This window comes from Salmo trutta, chromosome 14 (assembly GCF_901001165.1).
Source record: "Salmo trutta chromosome 14, fSalTru1.1, whole genome shotgun sequence".
In the NCBI taxonomy this organism is placed as follows: domain Eukaryota; kingdom Metazoa; phylum Chordata; class Actinopteri; order Salmoniformes; family Salmonidae; genus Salmo; species Salmo trutta.
Window position 1 is genome coordinate 19,439,377 of NC_042970.1, and position 21,589 is coordinate 19,460,965.

The 21,589-nt window shown below is 43.7% G+C and overlaps 1 protein-coding gene across 13 annotated transcripts in view; it reads left to right on the forward strand.

Moving 5' to 3' along the window:
• Positions 1–21,589, forward strand: part of LOC115207563 (inositol 1,4,5-trisphosphate receptor type 1) — a 161,159-nt gene that overhangs the window by 48,362 nt on the left and 91,208 nt on the right. For all 13 annotated transcript variants that reach the window (XM_029774752.1, XM_029774753.1, XM_029774756.1 and 10 more), the window contains 26 exons: positions 4,373–4,472; positions 4,563–4,723; positions 6,179–6,320; positions 6,447–6,605; positions 6,769–6,941; positions 7,354–7,473; positions 7,704–7,898; positions 8,067–8,318; positions 8,429–8,570; positions 8,686–8,839; positions 9,034–9,224; positions 9,427–9,559; positions 9,749–9,803; positions 9,934–10,099; positions 10,448–10,612; positions 10,704–10,775; positions 10,888–11,025; positions 11,241–11,366; positions 11,477–11,677; positions 11,847–12,098; positions 13,789–13,914; positions 15,275–15,403; positions 16,882–17,002; positions 17,227–17,411; positions 20,013–20,161; positions 21,310–21,421. In XM_029774752.1, the coding sequence (XP_029630612.1) occupies positions 4,373–4,472; positions 4,563–4,723; positions 6,179–6,320; positions 6,447–6,605; positions 6,769–6,941; positions 7,354–7,473; positions 7,704–7,898; positions 8,067–8,318; positions 8,429–8,570; positions 8,686–8,839; positions 9,034–9,224; positions 9,427–9,559; positions 9,749–9,803; positions 9,934–10,099; positions 10,448–10,612; positions 10,704–10,775; positions 10,888–11,025; positions 11,241–11,366; positions 11,477–11,677; positions 11,847–12,098; positions 13,789–13,914; positions 15,275–15,403; positions 16,882–17,002; positions 17,227–17,411; positions 20,013–20,161; positions 21,310–21,421 (3,919 nt within the window). The remainder of the gene's footprint in view (positions 1–4,372; positions 4,473–4,562; positions 4,724–6,178; positions 6,321–6,446; positions 6,606–6,768; positions 6,942–7,353; positions 7,474–7,703; positions 7,899–8,066; positions 8,319–8,428; positions 8,571–8,685; positions 8,840–9,033; positions 9,225–9,426; positions 9,560–9,748; positions 9,804–9,933; positions 10,100–10,447; positions 10,613–10,703; positions 10,776–10,887; positions 11,026–11,240; positions 11,367–11,476; positions 11,678–11,846; positions 12,099–13,788; positions 13,915–15,274; positions 15,404–16,881; positions 17,003–17,226; positions 17,412–20,012; positions 20,162–21,309; positions 21,422–21,589) is intronic.

Consider the following 21,589-nt stretch of genomic DNA (forward strand, 5'->3'; position numbering starts at 1 on the left):
TAAGGACAACAAAGTCAAGGTATTGGAGTGGCCATCACAACGCCCTGACCTCAATCCTTTAGAAAATTTCTGGGCAGAACTGAAAATGGCGCGTGCAAGCAAGGAGGCCTACAAACCTGACTCAGTTACACCAGCTCTGTCATTAGGAATGGGCCAAAATTCACCCAACTTATTGTGGGAAGCTTGTGGAAGGCTACCCGAAACATATGACCCAAGTTAAACAATTTAAAGGCAATGCTACCAAATACTAATTGAATGTTTGTAAACTTCTGACCCACTGGGAATGTGATGAAAGAAATAAAAGCTGAAATAAGTACTTTTCTCCGCTATTATTCTCACATTTCACATTCTTAAAATAAAGTGGTGATCCTAACTGACCTAAAACAGGGTATTTTTAGTAGGATTAAATGTTAGGAATTGTGAAAAACCGAGTTAAAATGTATTAGGCTACAGTGTATGTAAACTTCCGACTTCAACTGTATGTTAGTATTGTGGAGTAACTACAATGTTGTTCATCGCCTCTCAGCTTTCTTATAAACTCTGTTTTAAAGTCACCATTGACCTCATGGGGAAATCCCTGAGCGGTTTCCTTCCTCTCCGGCAACTGAGTTAGGAACGACACTTTTATCTTTGTAGATCCTTGTGGTTGAATCTGCGTTTTGATACTCACTGCTCGACTGAGGGACCTTACAGATATTTATATGTGTGGGTATAGCTGAGGTAGTCATACGAAAAAACATTTTAAGCACTATTATTGCACACAGAGTGAGTCCATGCAACTTATTATGTGACTTGTTTTGCAAATTTTCACATAACAAAAGGGTTGAATACTTATTGACTCAAGACATTTCAGCTTAGAATGTTTATTTTATTTTATTTCTTAAAACATAAGTCCACTTTGACATTATGGTGCAGTGGGCCAGTGACAATATAATCTAAATGTAATCAATATTACATTCAGAATATTAAATTCAGGGTGTAACACTACGAATTGTGGAAAAAGTCAAGGGGTGTGAATAATTTCTGAAGGCTCTTTAATCGAACGATATTGGTCTTTTACTGTTTTATTAGTCATATGTACAGGATACACATTGTATACACTGTCCAATGAAATGCTTACTTGCCACAACAACAATAAGAAACAACAATAGGAAATAAGAAAAGATAAGAATACAAACATAAAGTTAAATGGCTCAGTAGAATAGAGTAAACATTTTAGCATGAGCATAATACAGGACGGTACAATATTTCCACATTTTTGGGGGGAAGGAGGGATTGGGGGGCAAATGTTTAATTTGTGCAGTATTTTGTAATAATAAGAGTCTGGTAGCAGCAGTTGTGATGTGTGTGTCTGTGTGTAGCATTAATGTCTATTTGTGTGTGGGTGTTTATGTGAGTTAGTGCATGTGTGCTAAGGTGTGGAGAGTCAGTCCAAGTGGTCAGTCCAGTTTAAGTGTTCAGCAGTCTGATGGAGCCTGTTGGTATCAATAAAACCTCCCACAGACCTAGCCTCAGTCCAAATCTGCATGTGCTTCAGGGAAGAGAACAGAGCTGTGAAGTAGCACAAAGCCATGAAGGAGTGACTGCTCAGCAGCAGTTTTTTCCTGTTAAAACCCAGGAGTTATTATTTGTCATGTTGTGTTTCTACTGTTGTGTGAGAATCTGTTTTTGGGTGTGTGTGTTCATGCGTGTTCAATCATGTGGTGTTCCTAGGTGTGGATTGATGCTGTCCCTCAGATCATCTTCTCCTATGCCATTGGCACCTACTATGCTGTAGCGGCCTCAGGAAAAAAAGAAAATATATTAGTTTCTTCTCCATTTAGATTTGTTTCATCAAATTGTGAAATAATCCATGTCTGTTGTGAATATAGGTGATTATGATTCTTGGCATCATAACAACGGCAGTCAAAGGAGTTGGACTGCAAGTTCCAGCACAATCACCTATATTTATAACAGCCCTATTTTCCTGCCATTTTTTTGTCTAGACGGCATAGTTGTGCAAGAAAGCAACGCTTGGTACCTTTAGTGTTGGCACACAAAAAAGTGTTTGAATTTTGGAAATGGATGCTCATAGAGTCGTGGCCAAAAGTTTTGAGAATGACACAAATTTTAATTTCCACAAAGTTTGCTGCTTCAGTGTCTTTAGATATTTTTGTCAGATGTTACTATGGAATACTGAAGTATAATTACAAGCATTTCATAAGTGTCAAAGGCTTTTATTGACAATTACATGAAGTTGATTCAAAGAGTCAATATTTGCAGTGTTGACCCTTCTTTTTCAAGACCTCTGCAATCCACCCTGGCATGCTGTCAATTAACTTCTGGGCCACATCCTGACTGATGGCAGCCCATTCTTGCATAATCAATGCTTGGAGTTTGTCAGAATTTATGGGTTTTTGTTTGTCCACCCGCCTCTTGAGGATTGACCACAAGTTCTCAATGGGATTAAGGTCTGGGGAGTTTCCTGGCCATGGACCCAAAATATTGATGTTTTGTTCCCCGAGCCACTTAGTTATCACTTTTGACATATGGAGAGGTGCTCCATCATGCTGGAAAAGGCATTGTTCATCACCAAACTGTTCCTGGATGGTTGGGAGAAGTTGCTCTCGGAGGATATGTTGCTACCATTCTTTATTCATGGTTGTGTTCTTAGGCAAAATTGTGAGTGAGCCCACTCCCTTGGCCTAGAAGCAACCCCACACATGAATGGTCTCAGGATGCTTTACTGTTGGCATGACACAGGACTGATGGTAGCGCTCACCTAGTCTTCTCCGGACAAGCTTTTTTCCCGGATGCCCCAAACAATCGGAAAGGGGATTCATCAGAGAAAATGACTTTATCCCAGTCCTCAGCAGTCCAATACCTTTTGCAGAATATCAGTCTGTCCCTGATGTTTTTCCTGGAGATAATTGGCTTCTTTGCTGCCCTTCTTGACACCAGGCCATCCTCCAAAAGTCTTCGCCTCACTGTGCGTGCAGATGCACTCACACCTGCCTGCTGCCATTCCTGAGCAAGCTCTGTACTGGGGGTGCCCCGATCCCAGAGCTGAATCAATTTTAGGAGATGGTCCTGCTGCTTGCTGGACTTTCTTGGGCGCCCTGAAGCCTTCTTCACAATTGAACCACTCTCCTTGAAGTTCTTGATGATCTGATAAATGGTTGATTTAGGTGCAATCTTACTTGGCAGCAATATCCTTGCCTGTGAAGACTTTTTTGTGCAAAGCAATAATGACAGCACATGTTTCCTTGCAGGTAAGCATGGTTGACAGAGGAAGAACAATGATTCCAAGCACCACCCTCCTTTTGAAGCTTCCAGTCTGTTATACAAACTCAATCAGCATGACAGAGTGATTTCCAGCCTTGTCCTCATCAACACTCACACCTGTGTAAACAAGAGAATCACTGACATGATGTCAGCTGGTCCTTTTGTGGCAGGACTGAAATGCAGTGGAAATGTTTTTTGGGGATTCAGTTCATTTGCATGGCAAAGAGGGACTTTGCAATTAATTGCATTTCATCTGATCACTCTTCATAACATTCTGGAGTATATGCACATTTCCATCATACAAACTGAGGCAGCAGACTTTGTGAAAATTAATATTTGTGTCATTTTCAAAACTTTTGGCCACGACTATACACTTGTTTGAGGACGTTACAGAATATCATCACACCCACCAATGGTGAGAGCCCGCTGTAGCTGTTATTACCATCATCTATGCCAAAGTAGGTTTTAGGTGGTTTAAACAACACATTGATACACACACAAACACACGCTCAAAGAGCAAGCATCCTGCGGGGAAGGGAATAACTCATCACATTAGAGCAATGACAGTGTTGTTGTTATTGTAGAGGTTACTACTAGGGGGGATACTACTGACTCGGCCATCTATGACCATGCAGAGTGACCATGCAGACAATGCACTGTTATAGATAGTTGAGCTTGAATCAGGAGCAGAGCATGAGTGATCAATCACATTTTATTTTATTGTATTAGGATCCCCATTAGCTGATGCCATGACGCCAGCTCATCTTCCTGGGGTGACATGAGTTATTGAGCATCCTGTCCCGTCCTTACAGAGCTTGGTTTACATAACAGGAGAACAACATTTGCCCATCCAAGTTAACAGAGCATAGCAACGATGGCAGTAATTCTGGTGCTGGCAGGTGTGATAACAGGGTAAACCCAGCTGGTATTCCCCAGTATTACCACACACTTCTATGAATGTTTAAGCAACGCTCACTTTTCAAAGCTACTGTAAGGTTGACACCTAAGGAATTACAATCCACAAACATTATTTTGGATATACAAGACCTACTATAGTGTTTTTTTGTATTGTTGCTGTCCTCTGAGTTGCTCTGTCTTGTTCCCTCAGGAACTCTTTCGTGAGGCTCAGGCACCTCTGCACCAACACATGGGTCCACAGCACCAACAACCCAATTGACAAGGAGGAGGAGAAGCCTGTCATGTTACGGGTGAGTGGCTGGGAAGGATAATAGTGTGTGACCTTTGGTCGGACTTTAAAATCTATTTATTGAAAGTATGTTTTACATGTCCCTGTTTAGATTGGTACATCAGCGGTTAAAGAAGACAAAGAGGCCTTTGCCATAGTGCCTGTCCCCCCAGCAGAAGTCAGAGACTTAGACTTGGCCAACGATGCCAGTAAAGTGTTAGCATCCATCGCTGGCAAGCTGGAGAGGGGCACTATAACCCAGAACGAGAGGAGGTAAAGTGTGTCCCTGCAGCAGTCCTTTGACCTACTGTATTACTTTATCGTACATACACTACCGTTCAAAAGTTTGTGGTCACTTAGAAATGTCCTTGTTTTTGAAAGAAAAGCACATTTTTTGTCCATTAAAATAACATCAAATTGATCATAAATACAGTGGGGACCTTGTTATTGTTGTAAAGGATTATTGTAGCTGGAAACGGTTGATTTTTAAAATGGAATATCTACATAGGAGTACAGAGGCCCATTATTTACAACCCTAATCCAAGTTTGTCATTTTAAAAGGCTAATTGATCATTAGAAAACACTTTTGCTATTATGTTAGCACAGCTGAAAACTGTTGTCCTGATTAAAGAAGCAATAAAACTGGCCTTCTTTAGACTAGTTGAGTATCTGGAGCATCAGCATTTGTGGGTTTGATTACAGGCTGAAAATGGCCAGAAACAAAGACTTTCTTCAGAAACTCGTCAGTCTATTCTTGTTCTGAGAAATGAAGGCTATTCCATGCGAGAAATTGCCAAGAAACTGAAGATCTCGTACAACACTGTGTACTACTCCCTTCACAGAGCAGCACAAACTGTCTCTAACCAGAATAGAAAGAGAAGTGGGAGGCCCTGGTGCACATCTGAGCAAGATGACAAGTACATTAGTGTCTCGTTTGCGAAACAGACGACTCACAAGTCCTCAACTGGCAGCTCCATTAAATAGTACCAGCAAAACACCAGTCTCAACTTCAACAGTGAAAAGGCGACTCCGGGATGCTGGCCTTCTAGGCAGAGTTGCAAAGAAAAAGCCATATCTCAGACTGGCCAATAAAAAGAGAAGATTAAGATGGGCAAAAGAACACAGACACTGACAGAGGAACTCTGCCTAGAAGGCCAGCATTAGTTTTCAGTTTTCAGCTGTGCTAACATAATTGCAAAAGGGTTTTCTAATGATCAATTAGCCTTTTAAAATTATAAACTTGGATTAGCTAGCACAACGTGCCATTGGAACACAGGAGTGATGGTTGCTGATAATGGGCCTCTGTACGCCTGTGTAGATATTTCATTAAAATCAGCCGTTTCCAGCTACAATAGTCATTTACAACATTAATAATGTCTACACTGTATTTCTGATCAATTTGATGTTATTGTAATGGACAAAAAATGTGCTTTTCTTTCAAAAACAAGGCCATTTCTAAGTGACCCCAAACTTTTGAACGGTAGTATATCTGGTAGGTTGAAGGTATTTTTAGAAGGTTGCTGTTGGACTTTTGATATTTGGTAGAACTATTATTTTTCATGTTGAGATGAGTCATCATTTAATGCCTACACCAGGTATGCCATAGTTTTTCTCCTTTAGCTGTTGTTCCTAGCTCCTCTCTCTGGAGAGGCTGGCTATAGGAGTTGGTGTTGTCTGGTACCTTGGTAGAACCAGTCACCTCCCTGGCCCTGTCACTTTGGTCTCTAGGTTTGTCACTAAGCTTCTAGAGGACCTGGTCTTCTTCGTGTGTGACATCCCTAACACTGGCCAGGATGTGCTGGAGATCATGGTCAACAAGCCCAATCGAGAGAGACAGAAACTCATGAGGGAGCAAAACATCCTCAAACAGGTACACCTCATCGTACAGTACAGCGGTAGTATCATCTACATTGGGTTTGGTTAAGTTGACCTCTCTGCATTGTCAGTTTGAGCATCCCAATTAAAAATGACATATGAAATCCATATCCCTCTTTAGATTTTCAAACTTCTCCAAGCCCCGTTCACGGACAGCGGGGATGGTCCCATGCTGCGATTGGAAGAGCTTGGTGACCAGCGCCACGCCCCCTTCAGGCATATCTGCAGGCTCTGCTACAGGGTATTACGGCACTCCCAACAAGACTACAGGAAGAACCAGGTCGGTGTGCATAAATTATTGATTGATTGATGTTGTATCAGATGTACAGATGCAGAATTTACATTTACATTTACATTTATTTATTTTGTTAAAGGCTAAGTTTACTTGACCTGTTAGTTGTACGTTAGAATGGTGCTGACCCTCACTGACTCCCCCTCTACAGGAGTACATAGCCAAGCAGTTCCGCTTCATGCAGAAACAGATAGGCTACGATGTTCTGGCTGAGGACACGATAACAGCCCTGCTCCACAACAACCGCAAGCTCCTTGAGAAACACATCACGGCTGCTGAGATTGACACCTTCGTCACCTTGGTCAGGAAGAACCGGGAGCCCAGGTAAGACCAAGAGGAGAATAGGATGGGGGCATGCCATGAGCCTGATTCAGAAGGTTGTTTGTGGGCAGTTTGGGTGGAGTTTTTTTGTACAGCACCAGCCAGGGAATTTAGATTTATTAAAATGTATGCATGAGGATATCAGAGGAAGGGATTGTGTGGGATCACGGCACTGGAGGTAATTGCTGTCATTACTTCTGTCAAGCTCCAGTCATGCCTTGTGCTACTGGTGATATGAGAAGCATGCTGGTCCAAGGGCCTGGATAAAGAGGGCTTTTACTGGAGTCTGATGGAGCTGGTAGGGGGACTGGGACTGAGCCTGAATAAGCCTACTCTGGGAGCCTGTAGTGTAGCTACTGACAGTTGGGCCTGTACATTGACAATCATTCCCTTTCTCTTTGTCTCTTATCTTCAGGTTTCTGGACTACCTGTCTGACCTGTGTGTGTCCATGAATAAGTCCATCCCAGTGACTCAGGAGCTAATCTGTAACGCCGTGCTGGACCCTTCCAACGCAGACATCCTCATCGAGACTAAGTAAACCCCCCTTGATATGATGATTTTGTTTTACCCTAGCACTGAAAACATGAGCGTGGGTGTGTGCATGTGTTTGAACATTGATCTGATGCTTTCTAATTAGACTGGCTCAATTGCTGTTATTAGTAATGCTGTCGATTTATGGAAACAAAACACAGATGTGTTGTTTCAGTATTCATTATTTTCTGCAGTTTCTTTGTTGACTGTCTGTTTTATTTGCCGCCGACCAGGCTAGTGCTGTCTCGCTTTGAGATTGAGGCTGTAACAATCGGGGAGGCTCCCGTGGAAACGGAGGAGGACGAAGAAGAGGTGTGGCTCTTCTGGAGGGACAACCTCAAGGAGATCAGGAGCAAGAGTGTCAGAGAGCTGGCCCAGGATGCCAAGGAGGGCCAGAAGGAGGACCAGGAGGTGGTCAGCTATTACAGGTCAGGGATCAGGGCCTTACAGGGTTCACAATGGGTTTTGGTTGGATAGTTAGTGCTATGACAGTATGTAGACGCATATGTGCCAGTAATTTGATTGCCAATGTGTAGGCCTGCTTTCAGACTAGGGCACTGACCAGATGTTAAAGTATGTTCCTCTCCCTCCTGCAGGTACCAGCTGAACCTGTTTGCGCGGATGTGTCTGGACCGTCAGTACCTGGCCATCAATAAGATCTCTGGCCAGCTGGACGTGGACCTGATCCTGCGCTGCATGTCTGACGAGGACCTGCCCTACGACCTGCGCGCCTCCTTCTGCCGCATGATGCTGCACATGCACGTGGACCGTGACCCCCAGGAACAGGTCACCCCTGTCAAGTACGCCCGCCTCTGGTCCGAGATTCCCTCCAAGATCGCCATCGGCGAGTGAGTGGGGTTTATGAATGTGTTATTAGAGGCATTTCAGAGATATTCTACATTACCTGAGCTCTTCTACAGGCTACCCTTTACACAAGAATATTCTCTCCCTTTCTAAGCTACGACAATGATGGGACAACCAGAGATGAGATCAAGGAGAGGTTCTGCCTGACCATGGAGTTTGTGGAGAACTACCTGATGTCTGTGGTGTCTCAGAACATCCCTTTCGACGACAGAGAGAAAAACAAGCTCACCTTCGAGGTAGGTTTCCCTGGAAACAGCATGATGTCAACCAGACAACTTTATTTCGAGGTAGGAATGCATAATGTATATGTGGAGAATTAACTCCCCTCCTTTTTCTCTCTTATCTATGAAGGTAGTTAACCTGGCAAGGAACCTCATTTACTTTGGCTTCTACAACTTCAGTGACCTGCTGCGACTGACTAAGATCTTATTGAACATCCTGGACTGTGTTCATGTCAGCACCATATACCCCGTCACCAAACTGGAGAAGGGAGAGGAAAAACAAGGTGAACAGCACACTGCTGCCTGTCTGTTACACGTCTGTCAATTGGTATTGTAATTGAGGCGCACTATCTCTCTCTCTCTCTTTCTCAATACACCTCCCTTCTATGATGAATCATGGTGGAGTTGATAAGGTTTGGTTAATGTGTTGTGTGTGAGTAAGTGCCCCATTTCAATTCTGAGGTGTGTGTGTCCACAGGCAGCAATGTGATGAAGTCTATCCACGGGGTGGGGGAGCTTATGACCCAGGTGGTCCTCAGAGGTGGGGGTTTCCTACCCGTCACCCCCACCCACCAGCCGGAGGAGGGCGTGGTCAAGACCCAGACAGAGCCAGAGAGGGAGGACATCATGGTGATGGACACCAAGCTCAAGATCATCGAGATCCTCCAGGTAACTCCTGCCCTTTTCATCTGGCCTTTCATGTAGATTGTCTGATAATTGTATCCAATTATCATGGCTTTGATTTCCCATAGTATCAAATAAAATTGTATACAAAATCTACAACATATTTTTCTCTGTATGATTATTCTTAGTGGTGAGCTCGAAAGCCTGGTGTTTTAACTGAATTGTGCGTTCTGTTTCTGTCCGCTAGTTCATTCTGAATGTGCGGCTGGACTACAGGATCTCCTGCCTACTCTGTATCTTCAAGCGGGAGTTTGATGAGAGTAACCCTCAGGGTGATGGCACACCATCTAGTGCCAGTCAGGATGGAAATAATATGACAGGTCAGCATACTGACAGCCAAAGCCTTGTCCTTTTTTGTTACTGCTTTTACCCTCAAGCTACTGACCCTACAGACATACCAGATGTTTATTTTCAGAATGACTAAAATAATGTATGGTGTTGATGGTTTCTAAAGGGAAGTATGGCCTTCAAAGGGCTTCACAATAATGGAAATGCTTCATTTTTTTTAGGGGCTCTAGATTTTGAGAACATTGAGGAGCAGGCAGAGGCAATCTTTGGAGGAAGGTAAACCCTCTCATTTTAAATCTTGATACAATGGAATGCAGTGTCCGTTTCCATAATAACACTGTATTAACACTGGCGTAGGTCTTATGAAAGTATCCCCAGTGTCTGAGCCTGGTGTGTTGTCCTGCAGTGAGGAGAACACCCCTCTGGACCTGGATGACCATGGAGGGAGAACTTTCCTGAGGGTGCTGCTACACCTCACCATGCATGACTACCCTCCCCTGGTGTCTGGGGCCCTCCACCTGCTCTTCAGACACTTCAGCCAGAGACAGGAGGTCCTCATGGCCTTCAAACAGGTAGACCACCGCCCAAACCCATAGACTCCACAGCCACAAGAACACACAGGTCCTCTGTATCATTGCTCCTCACACTCATCAATAATCGTATCTTTAGTTAGAAAGTCATTTTATGAATTAGCAGCAGTCGTTGGGTTATAAGGCGCTTGAAGGCCTAGCTTGCTGTAAATATTCAACTCCCAGGGGGCGGGGCACAATTGGCCCAGCGTCGTTAGGGTTTGGCCAGGGTAGTCCGTCATTGTAAATAAGAATTTGTTCTTAAATGACATGCCTAGTTAAATGAAGGTTAAATAAAAAATAAATACAATTAAGTCTACATTCAGGTATATGTCTTCCTCTTCCTCTTAGGTCCAGCTCTTGGTAACCAGCCAAGATGTGGACAACTACAAGCAGATCAAGTCAGACCTGGACCAGCTGCGCTCCATCGTGGAGAAGTCTGAGCTGTGGGTTTACAAGAGGCAGGGGGATGATGACGGAGGGGACGGACCCTCAGAGTCCGACCATAAAAAGAAGGTATTGTTTCAACTGAACTAATGGTTACTGTAGATCTGAATGCTTCACATGAATATGAACAAGCTCTCATTCTAACTCTGTCCATGTGCAGGGGGATTCAGGCAGCTCAGACAAAAAGAAGACGGAAACCACCAGCAGTTACAATTACAGGGTTATGAAAGAGGTACAATCTTCTTAATTTTCTTTCATTTTTCCATCACACACTGTAAGGAGTCACATCAGATATGTATGAGGTAGCCAGTCTCTGAGCCCCTTCTCTCTTCCCCTGTGTTCAGATCCTGCTGCGGCTCAGTAAGCTGTGTGTCCAGGAGGGAGCATCAGGGAAGAAGAGTAAGAAGCAGCAGCAGAGACTACTGAGGAACATGGGAGCACACAGTGTGGTGCTGGAGCTACTGCAGATCCCCTATGAGAAGGTACTGGAAGAAAGGATGGGCCAGACCTATACTCTCATCACCTCATGCTTTAGAGAGAGAGACTAAAAAGGCATAAAGGCATGAAGCAAGCACTAGAGGATGCATGTCATAGACTTGTACAATTACGAGGTCAACAATGACATTTGTGGAAGGTTTGAATGATAGCTGCAGCTCTTGGGTTGTGTGTCTGTCTGTACTTGTGATGAACACTTTAGGGTGAGGACGTCCGCATGCAGGAGATCATGAAGCTGGCTCATGAGTTCCTCCAGAACTTCTGTGCAGGGAACCAGCAGAACCAGATCCTGCTGCACAAGCACATTAACCTGTTCCTCAACCCAGGGGTGAGTGGACTCCTGGGGTAAGGGTTGGCGCTGGGCTGGGAAGAACCAGTGGTACTCCATCATTCCAATGCCAATAAAGCAGCTAGTTTAATGCTTATCTTTCTCCTCAGATTCTGGAGGCAATCACCATGCAACACATCTTCATGAATAACTTCCAGCTGTGCAGTGAGATCAACGAGCGCGTGGTGCAGCACTTTGTCCACTGCACTGAGACGCACGGCCGACATGTACAGTACCTCAAATTCCTGCAGACCATCGTCAAGGCTGAGAACAAGTTCATCAAGAAGTGTCAGGACACCGTCATGGCTGAGGTGGGACAGGATAATTGCAGTGCACGCATGATTATAATGCAAATGAAACACACTATGCATTTCTGTAATATAAACTAGCAATACTACCCAAACAAAACATGCTTTCAAATCTATATGGTGTGTCAGTAGCAGCTGATAAGAACAGTATGTCTGTCTTCCTCCCGCGAAGCTGGTGAACTCGGGCGAGGACGTGCTGGTGTTCTACAATGACCGTGCATCCTTCCAGACCCTGGTCACGATGATGCGGTCAGAACGGGACCGTATGGATGAGAACAGCGCTCTGAGGTACCACATCCACCTGGTAGAGCTGCTGGCCGTCTGCACCGAGGGAAAAAATGTCTACACAGAGATCAAGTGCAACTCTCTGCTGCCTCTGGATGACATAGTGAGGGTGGTCACCCATGAGGACTGCATCCCTGAGGTGAGTGAATATCGGTTGGGCCAACAGGCAAGCAGGGTAGACTGCTGGAAAGATATGATGAGCCCTATTTGTATATTGTGGAACTCATCTGAACAGATGCTTCTTGAAGCAAGTTAGGCTAAATTATAATTCTGGGCTCTTGGGAATAATGATGTACTGTACTTAGGTAACTCTAAAGTTGTTAAAGGTCAACTGTCTCTTAGAACCAACTTTTCTGGTTTTAAACGGTCTATGTGGCATTAATATGAGTCAGAAACATAAATTATAGTGTCAAAATTGACTACAGTGTAAATAGGATCATTTTGGTCATAAAGTCAGTCTCGTCCAAAACAGAGTTTTGTAAGTGAGTTAGTCATGACTTACTGGATGGTTTTGGTATAGATTACAATCATTGCCCAGTTCCCACTAACACGAGAGAAGCAGCTGTGCTGATTGCGCTCTATCAGCTGTACATCAGCTGAACCTCCAGACAGTGAGACAGACCTGCCCATTACACAGCGCCTCAGACTTTTTTACATAAGAAAACACATCGCCAATGTTATGTTGAAATAACTCTTGGCCCTAAGCCCTTTATGGAGTGGCCACTTGCTGATGTGTTTGATAGTGTCTATCACTCGAGTGTACCACTTTTTGGGGAAAAATTTGAATTGAGACGATCAGAGCGCACTTGTACCCAACTGCAACTTGTCAATATTCTAAAACCCAGGCATTCGCGAGCAACTTGTGTCCCCCCGCGATCTGTTTTTGTGACATGATTTTCTATGAACACTGCCAGACAGATGCGCACTCTGATAATAGATAGTGAGAAAGTTGTAAAAAATTAAACGGCACCGAAACACACACTTTGCCACTCCCCAGTGACTTGATAAGCTGATTGTGGCCTGGCTGCTCAACGTGCCTGCTACAGTAGCTACTACTTGCTAGCTTCATTGACAATCAGAGTTGAAACTTGGCTAGCTACCAAGTGATTTTGGGAACTGATAAACAGTGTGTAGCTTGTGCTTTATCGTTTGACAGCTCGTTTGACAGCTTGCAGATTATGTTATAGACTTGTTATTGTTCTCGTAGCTAGACTTTCCCGACTTGATAGACTGTACAGAGTGCACTGACTAGTTTTACATGCAATTTTTTTACGTGAGAAATACTGCACCAAACACCTAGTAGACCTCTGCAAAAATGTCTACGTTTAATATCAGATTTTTTTATTTATCTTAGATTAATTATATTTTAACAAAGTGACTATATTGAAGAAGTGGCTATGTTGTTGCTACGGTGACTCAGGAGGGACAAACATCAGTACCTGCCAGGGTATGATTAAGCAATAAGGCCCGAGGGGGTGTGGATACAGCCCTTAGCCGTGGTATATTGGCCATATAACACAAATCCCAGAGGTGCCTTATTGCTATTATAAACTGGTTACCAACGTAATTAGAGCAGTAAAAATAAATGTTTTGTCATACCCGTGGTATGCGGTCTGATATACCACGGCTGTCAGCCAATCAGCATTCAGGGCTCGAACCACCAGTTAATATGCAAACATTACAGACCCATATCAACCCACACCACCAAGACGACTCTCATTTGGCTCCTGCTTTGGCTTCAGGCCTCTAGCATTTCTTAATGAGCAATCTTCAAAACGAGGCCAAATCACAAAGTGCCGTCGCCCTTTAATTCCGACCTTCCTCTCCAGGTGAAGATAGCCTACATCAACTTCCTGAATCACTGCTACGTGGACACAGAGGTGGAGATGAAGGAGATCTACACCAGCAATCACATGTGGAAGCTCTTTGAGAACTTCCTGGTGGACATATGCAGGGTAAATAAACACACATCACATCTGTTCCATATCTTATGGCTTGTCAACAGACATGCAGGTGACATGTTACTCATAGCTTGTTGATAGTTTGTTAAGCGTTCTACAGGGAGACTCTCCAAATAAAGTGTTATGGTTGCAAAATTCTGGTAACTTTCCCAAAATCCTCAGGTTTTCCAGAAATCACAAGAGCCTAACCCTCTCCTAACCCTCCCCTAACCCAGGCCAAACCCTCCCCTAACCCAGGCCAAACCCTCCCCTAACCCAGGCCAAACCCTCCCCTAACCCAGGCCAAACCCTCCCCTAACCCCGGCCAAACCCTCCCCTAACACGGACGATGCTGGACTAATTGTGCGCTGCCCTATGGGACTCCCAATCACAGTCGATTGTGATACAGCCCGGGTTCGAACCCGGGTCTGTAGTGACCCCTCTAGCACTGCGATGCAGTGCCTTAGACCACTGAGGATGCAAATTAAATTGTATTTGTCACATGTGCCGAATACAACAGAATACAACCTTACCGTGAAATGCTTACTTTCAATCCCTTAAACAACAATGCAGAGTTTTAAAATAGTAAGAAAAATTTGCTAAATAAACAAAAGGAAAAATAGGAACACAATAAAATAACAATAATGAAGTTATATACAAGGAGTACCGGTACCAAGTCAATGTACAGGGGTACGGGGTAGTCGAGGTAATTGAGGTAATATGTACATGTAGGTAGGTTAAAGAGACTATTCATAGATAATAAACAGAGAGTAGCAGCAGCATGTGTGAAGGAATGTGTGTGTGTGTGGCGTCCATATGAATGTGTGTGTGTGTGGCGTCCATATGAATGTGTGTGTGTGGCGTCCATATGAATGTGTGTGTGTGGCGTCCATATGAATGTGTGTGTGTGGCGTCCATATGAATGTGTGTGTGTGTGGCGTCCATATGAATGTGTGTGTGTGGCGTCCATATGAATGTGTTTGTGTGGCGTCCATATGAATGTGTGTGTGTGGCGTCCATATGAATGTATGTGTGTGTTTTTGTGTGTTGGAGTGCCAGTGTAGTATGTCTGATTGTGTTGTTAGAGTCCAGTGACAATACATCGAGCCTGTGCAAGACAAATAAGAATAAACTAAGTGTGTCAGTGCCAATATTCCGTTCAGCAGTCTTATGGGTTGGGGGGTAGAAGCTGTTAAGCCTTTTGGTCCCAGGCTTGGCGCTCCAGTCCTGCTTGCCGTGCGGTAGCAGAGAGAACCGTCTATGACTTGTGTGACGGGAGTCATTGAAGTGTTTTAAGGGAGGAAGTGTGATCCAGTGAATGCTCACCCATTACCCACTGTCTGATGAGTCAACCTTCTGTGTCTGCCGTCTGTAGGTGTGCAACAACACCAGTGACAGGAAGCATGCAGACACGGTTCTGGAGGGTTACGTGACAGAGACGGTCATGAGCATCGTCACCACCTTCTTCAGCTCGCCCTTCTCTGACCAGAGCACCAGTCTGCAGGTAACCATGACTGCAAAACAACACATAACTTAAATAACCAGCATAACACACAACATGTCACAATCCAAGCAGTTGAATGGTGGATATTCTGAGCTGTCGGATGAAATGTGGTATCAATAATTTTCTGTTGATCGTGATCTGTGTTAACTTATCGTTTTATAAAGGGCATTCATCAATTCCATGTCTGCGTGGAAGAAACATTATCCCCGAAGGCCCACACACTTACATTTATCATGTAACATATTACATTTTGCTTCAAATAGGTGGCGCGTCAAGTGTATGTAAGTATGTGTAAATGTCCAGCTGTGGTTAGTTTCCTGTCCCCTGGGTGTGTTCCTTACCAGCAGTCCTAGACTAGCAATAGATTTCATATGGAACTGAGTCAGCACCTTCCAAGAACCCTTTACAGATGCTGTCGTCTTTAGAATCCTCCCCCGAGTTCCTTCCCAGATCTTTGTTTCGCAAGATGCCATCACTGCTGGGATGTGGTTGCAAACAACAAGTAGAGAATGGTCAATCACACTGTGGTCTACTGTAGCCTAAAGAGGTTGGGAGGTGTGCCGTGTGAGGGAGTAGCTCATTGCTTTTCTTGGAAGAATTGTCCACTTCACTCTATGGCTTTTTCAACCACTCGTGGTGTAGGCTAGTAATACCAATGCAAGATTAGCTTGTAAGGAATTGTGTTTCAGGAATAGTTTCACTCCCATTAGACTTTATAAGGTTTTGTTTTTCTCATAGTCATTTTCTCACCCTTAAAAACTCCCTCCTCCATCCACCATCCCACATCCCAAGACACTTACAGTAATACACGTGTACACAATTTATGTGAAGCACCTAATGATGATATTCATTCCCTTCTATCCCATGACAGGCAAGCATTCTGGGAAAGATAACCGAGGTATATGTTGTGCTGTAGGTTTGTGTGCAGCTTGCTTACAGGGTGTTGTTAGGTCCTGATGGTAGTGTTGATACTGTATGTATTAGACATTGGTGCAGCAGAAGTGGTTGATACCTGAACTGATTCTGGTGATAACCAACAGGCATACTAGAAGTGATAGACCATCTTACCTACTGTAGGTGTATAATATAGCACGTCTACAGCACATATGGTTAAAGATTCTAGGATTCTATGGGCAAACAGGAGAAAACACTTTGAAACAGAAAACATAAATTAGCATTCAGGTAATACCTTCTCAGTTTCAAACTTTTCTCTGGTTTCTCCCTGCTGAACATGACCAGTTTGTGTCTGAGAGCACCCTCACATTGGTGAAACTGGTTTTCAGAGATATGGTCTGAGATAAACCACAAAAGCCTTTGTTGATCACCACTGGGGATTTTAACTTTGGTTAATGTGTAGCTTCTGACTCATCTTTTGACGTCTTCTCTCCTCTCATATCTCCTCTACTTTCTTCCTGTCTGTTTCTATCGGCTCTCTCTATCGCTGTCTCTCTCTCTCTCTTTTTTTCTCTCTCCCTCAGACTCGCCAGCCGGTGTTCGTTCAGCTCCTTCAGGGGGTGTTTAGGGTGTTCCACTGTAATTGGCTCACCCCCACTCAGAAGGCCTCAGTTGAGGTCTGTATCAAGGTGCTGTCTGATGTGGGTAAGATACCTGCACTTGGCCTCAACCTGTTTCCCAAACACTGTCTTGATAAAATCTGAGAAATAAATCCAATGAGCTCATTTTATCTATCAACTACAAATAATATATATATATATATATATATATATATATATATATATATATATATATTTCAACAACTTTTGAAACTATTGTTAAACGAGCTCCCCTCTTAAGTTTGCATCCTACTGTTTCATTGCACACAGCCAAGAGTAGAGCCATTGCCATCCCTGTGGACCTGGACAGCCAGGTGAACAACCTGTTTGTCAAGTCCAACAATGTGGTTACCAAGTCCATCCTGAGCTGGAGGCTCTCTGCTAAGAATGCCCCCAGGAGGGACTCCAACGCCACCACGTCCGTCAGCTACAGGAACATCATAGAGAGACTACAGGTGAGACTCTGGAATATATTGAGGAACTAACGTTTACTGTAGCTTTGCATCTATCAGTGGGTTCAAGCCTAGTTCTGACAACATTTGATATGGGTAATCAGGGAATCAGTTTCATTATGATTTTGAATTCAATAACATCCTGCTTCTGTTGTTGGGAAAATTAGCCATGACTTCAGGTGCTGAGGTTTTGGAACTCCAGGTCAATTGGCCAATCCATTCCCAGAAATGGAATACATGGAAGTGCAATAGTAAAGGAAAGACTTGTAATTACCAAGAAGGTTAATGCAGAGTTTGTTGCAATTTCTTTGCAGCCAACATACTGAGGATAATATCAGACAATATTGCCACTCCTATTTGCCCTATTTTCAATTTAAGCCTACTAGAAAGTGTGTGCCCCCAGGCTTGGAGGGAAGAAAAAGTAATTCTGCTACCTAAGAATAGTAAAGCCCCCTTTACTGGCTCAATTAGCCGCCCAATTAGCCTGTTACCAACCCTTAGTAAACTTTTGGAAAAAATTGTGTTTGACCAGATACAATGCTATTTTACAGTAAACAAATTGACAACAAACTTTCAGCATGCTTATAGAAAAGGACATTCAACAAGCACAGCACTTACACAAATGATGAATGATTGGCTGAGAGAAATTGACTATAAAATTATTGTGGGGGCTGTTTTGTTAGACTTCAGTGTGGCTTTTGCCATTATTGATCATAGTCTGCTGCTGGCAAAACATAACAGAAACAGAAAAAAAAAAAAAAGTATGAAAATGTATGAAATGTATGCATTCACTACTGTAAGTCACTCTGGATAAGAGTGTCTGCTAAATGACTAAAATGTAAAAAAAAATATGTGTTATGTTTTGTTACCCCCTGCTATATTGTGGATGAAGAGTTACTTGTCTAACAGAACACAGAGGGTGTTCTTTAATGGAAGGCTCTTCAACATTATCCTGGTAGAATCAGGAATTCCCCAAGGCAACTGTCTAGGCAATTACATTTTTTCAAGCTTTTCTAATGAATTGCCACTGGCTTTGAGTAAAGCCAGAGTGTCTATGTATGCGGATGACTCAACACTATACATGTCAGCTACTACAGCGACTGAAATGACTGCAACACTTAACAAAGAGTTGCAGTTAGTTTCAGAGTGGGTGGCAAGGAATTAGTTAGTCCTAAATATTTCTAAAACAAAAAGCATTGTATTTTTTACAAATCATTCACTAAACCCTAAACCTCAACTAAATCTTGTAATAAATAATGTGGAAATTGAGCAAGTTGAGGTGATTAAACTGCTTGGAGTTACACTGGATTGTAAACAGTCATGGTCAAACATATTGATACAACAGTAGCTAAGATGGGGAGAAGTCTGTCCATAATAAAGATCTGTTCTACCTTCTTAACAGCACTATTAACAAGGCAGGTCCTACAGGCCTTAGTTTTGTCGCACCTGAACTACTGTTAAGTCGTGCCACAAAAAGGACTTTGGAAAATTGCAATTGGCTCAGAACAGGGCAGCACAGCTGGCCCTTGGATGTACACAGAGAGCTAATATTAATAATATGCATGTCAATCTCTCCTGGCTGAAAGTGGAGGAGAGTGACTTCATCACTACTTTTATTTATGAGAGGTATTGACATGTTGAATGCACTGAGCTGTCTGTCTAAACTACTGGCACACAGCTCGGACAACCATGCATACCCCACAAGACATGCCACAAGAGGTCTCTTCACAGCCCCCAAGTCCAGAACAGACTATGGGAGGCACACAGTACTACATAGAGCCATGACTACATGGAACTCTATTCCACATCAAGTAACTGACGCAAGCAGTACAATTTGATTAAAAAAACAGATAAATGAAACAGTGGGGGCTGTGAAGCAACACAAACATAGGCACAGACTCATGCATACACATACACGACAACATACGCACTATACACACACTTACACAAGGATTTTGTTCTGTAGATATGTAGTTGTGGAGTAGGGACCTGAGGGCACACTGTTGTGAAATCTGTGAATGTATTTTAATGTTTTTAAAATTATATAAACTGCCTTACTTTTGCTGGACCCCAGGAAGAGTGGGAATGGGAGTCTATAATAAATTCAAATAATGTTTACAGTAACCCTACCAGAATCCCTCCTTCCCTCCCTCCTATGCAAGTCATTGTCTACATCATCAGACAGTATGGTACAACTGTATCGATTTGCATATTTCCATGGAGTTGATGTTGACTGTGGCTCATGGGGATATGTAGCGGGGGTGAGGGGAGCTGTATCGGTCTGTTTTGATGGTTTTTGGTAAACAATGGTTAACTTCTGCTTTTATACATTTGTCGAGTGAGCAGTCTGAGACAATAAGGTCACAATGTTGACCAGCATGTTTTTCAGTTTTGTCAGCTTCCCTGTTTGGGCAGGACTTCAACAGTAGGGGCTGGCACCCAGGCACCAATCTCATAGAGACAGTTTGGTTGGGATCAGACCTACCCCTGGTCTAACACTCAGTGTGCCAATGCCCTGAGTTTGCCTGTGCCCTGTCTGTGTCCTATCTCTGTTTCTGTTACCCCTCAAACCGTGCCTGTCCTCTGCTCTGCTTCGTGTTGTAGGACATAGTGTCAGCCCTGGAGGACCGTCTGCATCCCTTGGTCCAGGCTGAGCTGTCTGTCCTGGTGGACGTGCTGCATCGCCCTGAGCTGCTGTTCCCTGAGAACACAGACGCCCGCAGGAAATGTGAGAGCGGCGGCTTCATCTCCAAGTAAGACTCCAGTACCCACAAGCCACAGCAAGCCACCCACATTCCTGACAAGTTTACAAACAATCGACGCGCCACTTGCCACGTCCAGTGATGGACCATAGTCTGCAATTTTCTTCAAAATTCTGCAATTTCTTAGAAAGCATTCGTAAACCAAATAAGGGTTAGTCCACTAGGAAATGATCTAGCTGTGGTTTGACTGGAAAGTCTGTACAGTCTCCTGATACTGTCTCTGTGTTCAGGAATACATGGTGTTAACCTGATGCAGCTCTTTCATACTGTACCTGTTGTACTGTAACTAGAGTTGGGACACATTTCCCCTGTAAGGCTACACAGTAACTGAATTCATCATTGAGCAGGGCGTCCCGCTCCAAACAGGCTAATTATGGAAGTGATCCAGGGCTTTGTTTTCACATGTCCTACCCTGAGCCTACTGGAGCTCTGGCTCCCTCACACAGTGCTCCCTCCCTCCCTCCAAGCCTGCCTCCCCCACACAGGCCAGGCCACTCCTGTGTGTGTTGTGCTTGATAAGGGCTGAGATTGGATAACAGGGCGGGAGTGTGGATATCTGTGCTCTTTGAACAGATGCCGGCTCAGGGATTAGTCCACTGTAAAGGGCCGCAGGGAGGGGGGATTCATACTTGGAGTAGCACGTAAGACACCACCGATTCACACTGATTCAGGAAACTGACTTACGGTACAAAGGCAATACAGTACAGTACTAGCCTCAATGTGTAGAATACAATGGGACCTTTATGGAAAGTCTGTATGCCAGGAAGAGATTGGGTCTACTGGTTCATTGAAGCTTCAGCACTTGACTCATATACAGGATTGGTAATTTGGATTGAAAGGCTCCTAACCATTAATAAAGTAAAACGCAGAACCTGATTGACCACTCTAAGACCCACGTGAGGTCAATCTCTACCCAAACATTTACAGCCAATAATAAATTAAGCCAATCAATTAGGATTATGCCAAGAAGACATTTACCCTCATCTCTAAACTACAAGATTAACGGTAATTACTGTAGTAGAATCTCTCTGAAATCAGGGTTTGTTACCACTGAAGTATTTTTTTGTTATTGTGGTATGCAGTTCTGTACAGTGCAGTATGTGTGATCCACCTGCCCCTGACCTCTGACCTCTGCCCAGGCTCATCAAACACACCAAGCAGCTGCTGGAGGAGAACGAGGAGCGGCTGTGTATCAAGGTGCTGCAGACTCTGAGGGAGATGATGACCAAAGACCGTGGCTATGGGGAGAAGGTACCTACCTACACTAATATGGCCCTCTTCACCACTCATCTGGTTCTCTCTACGCTGGGGTTTATCATGACAGGAAACAGAGTTACTAGGAGGCCTGGTATTCTGTAGCTCTTTAGAGGTCAGTGCAGAGGTCAGGGTTAAGAGCACAGATGGAGTTGGAGGTTCAGT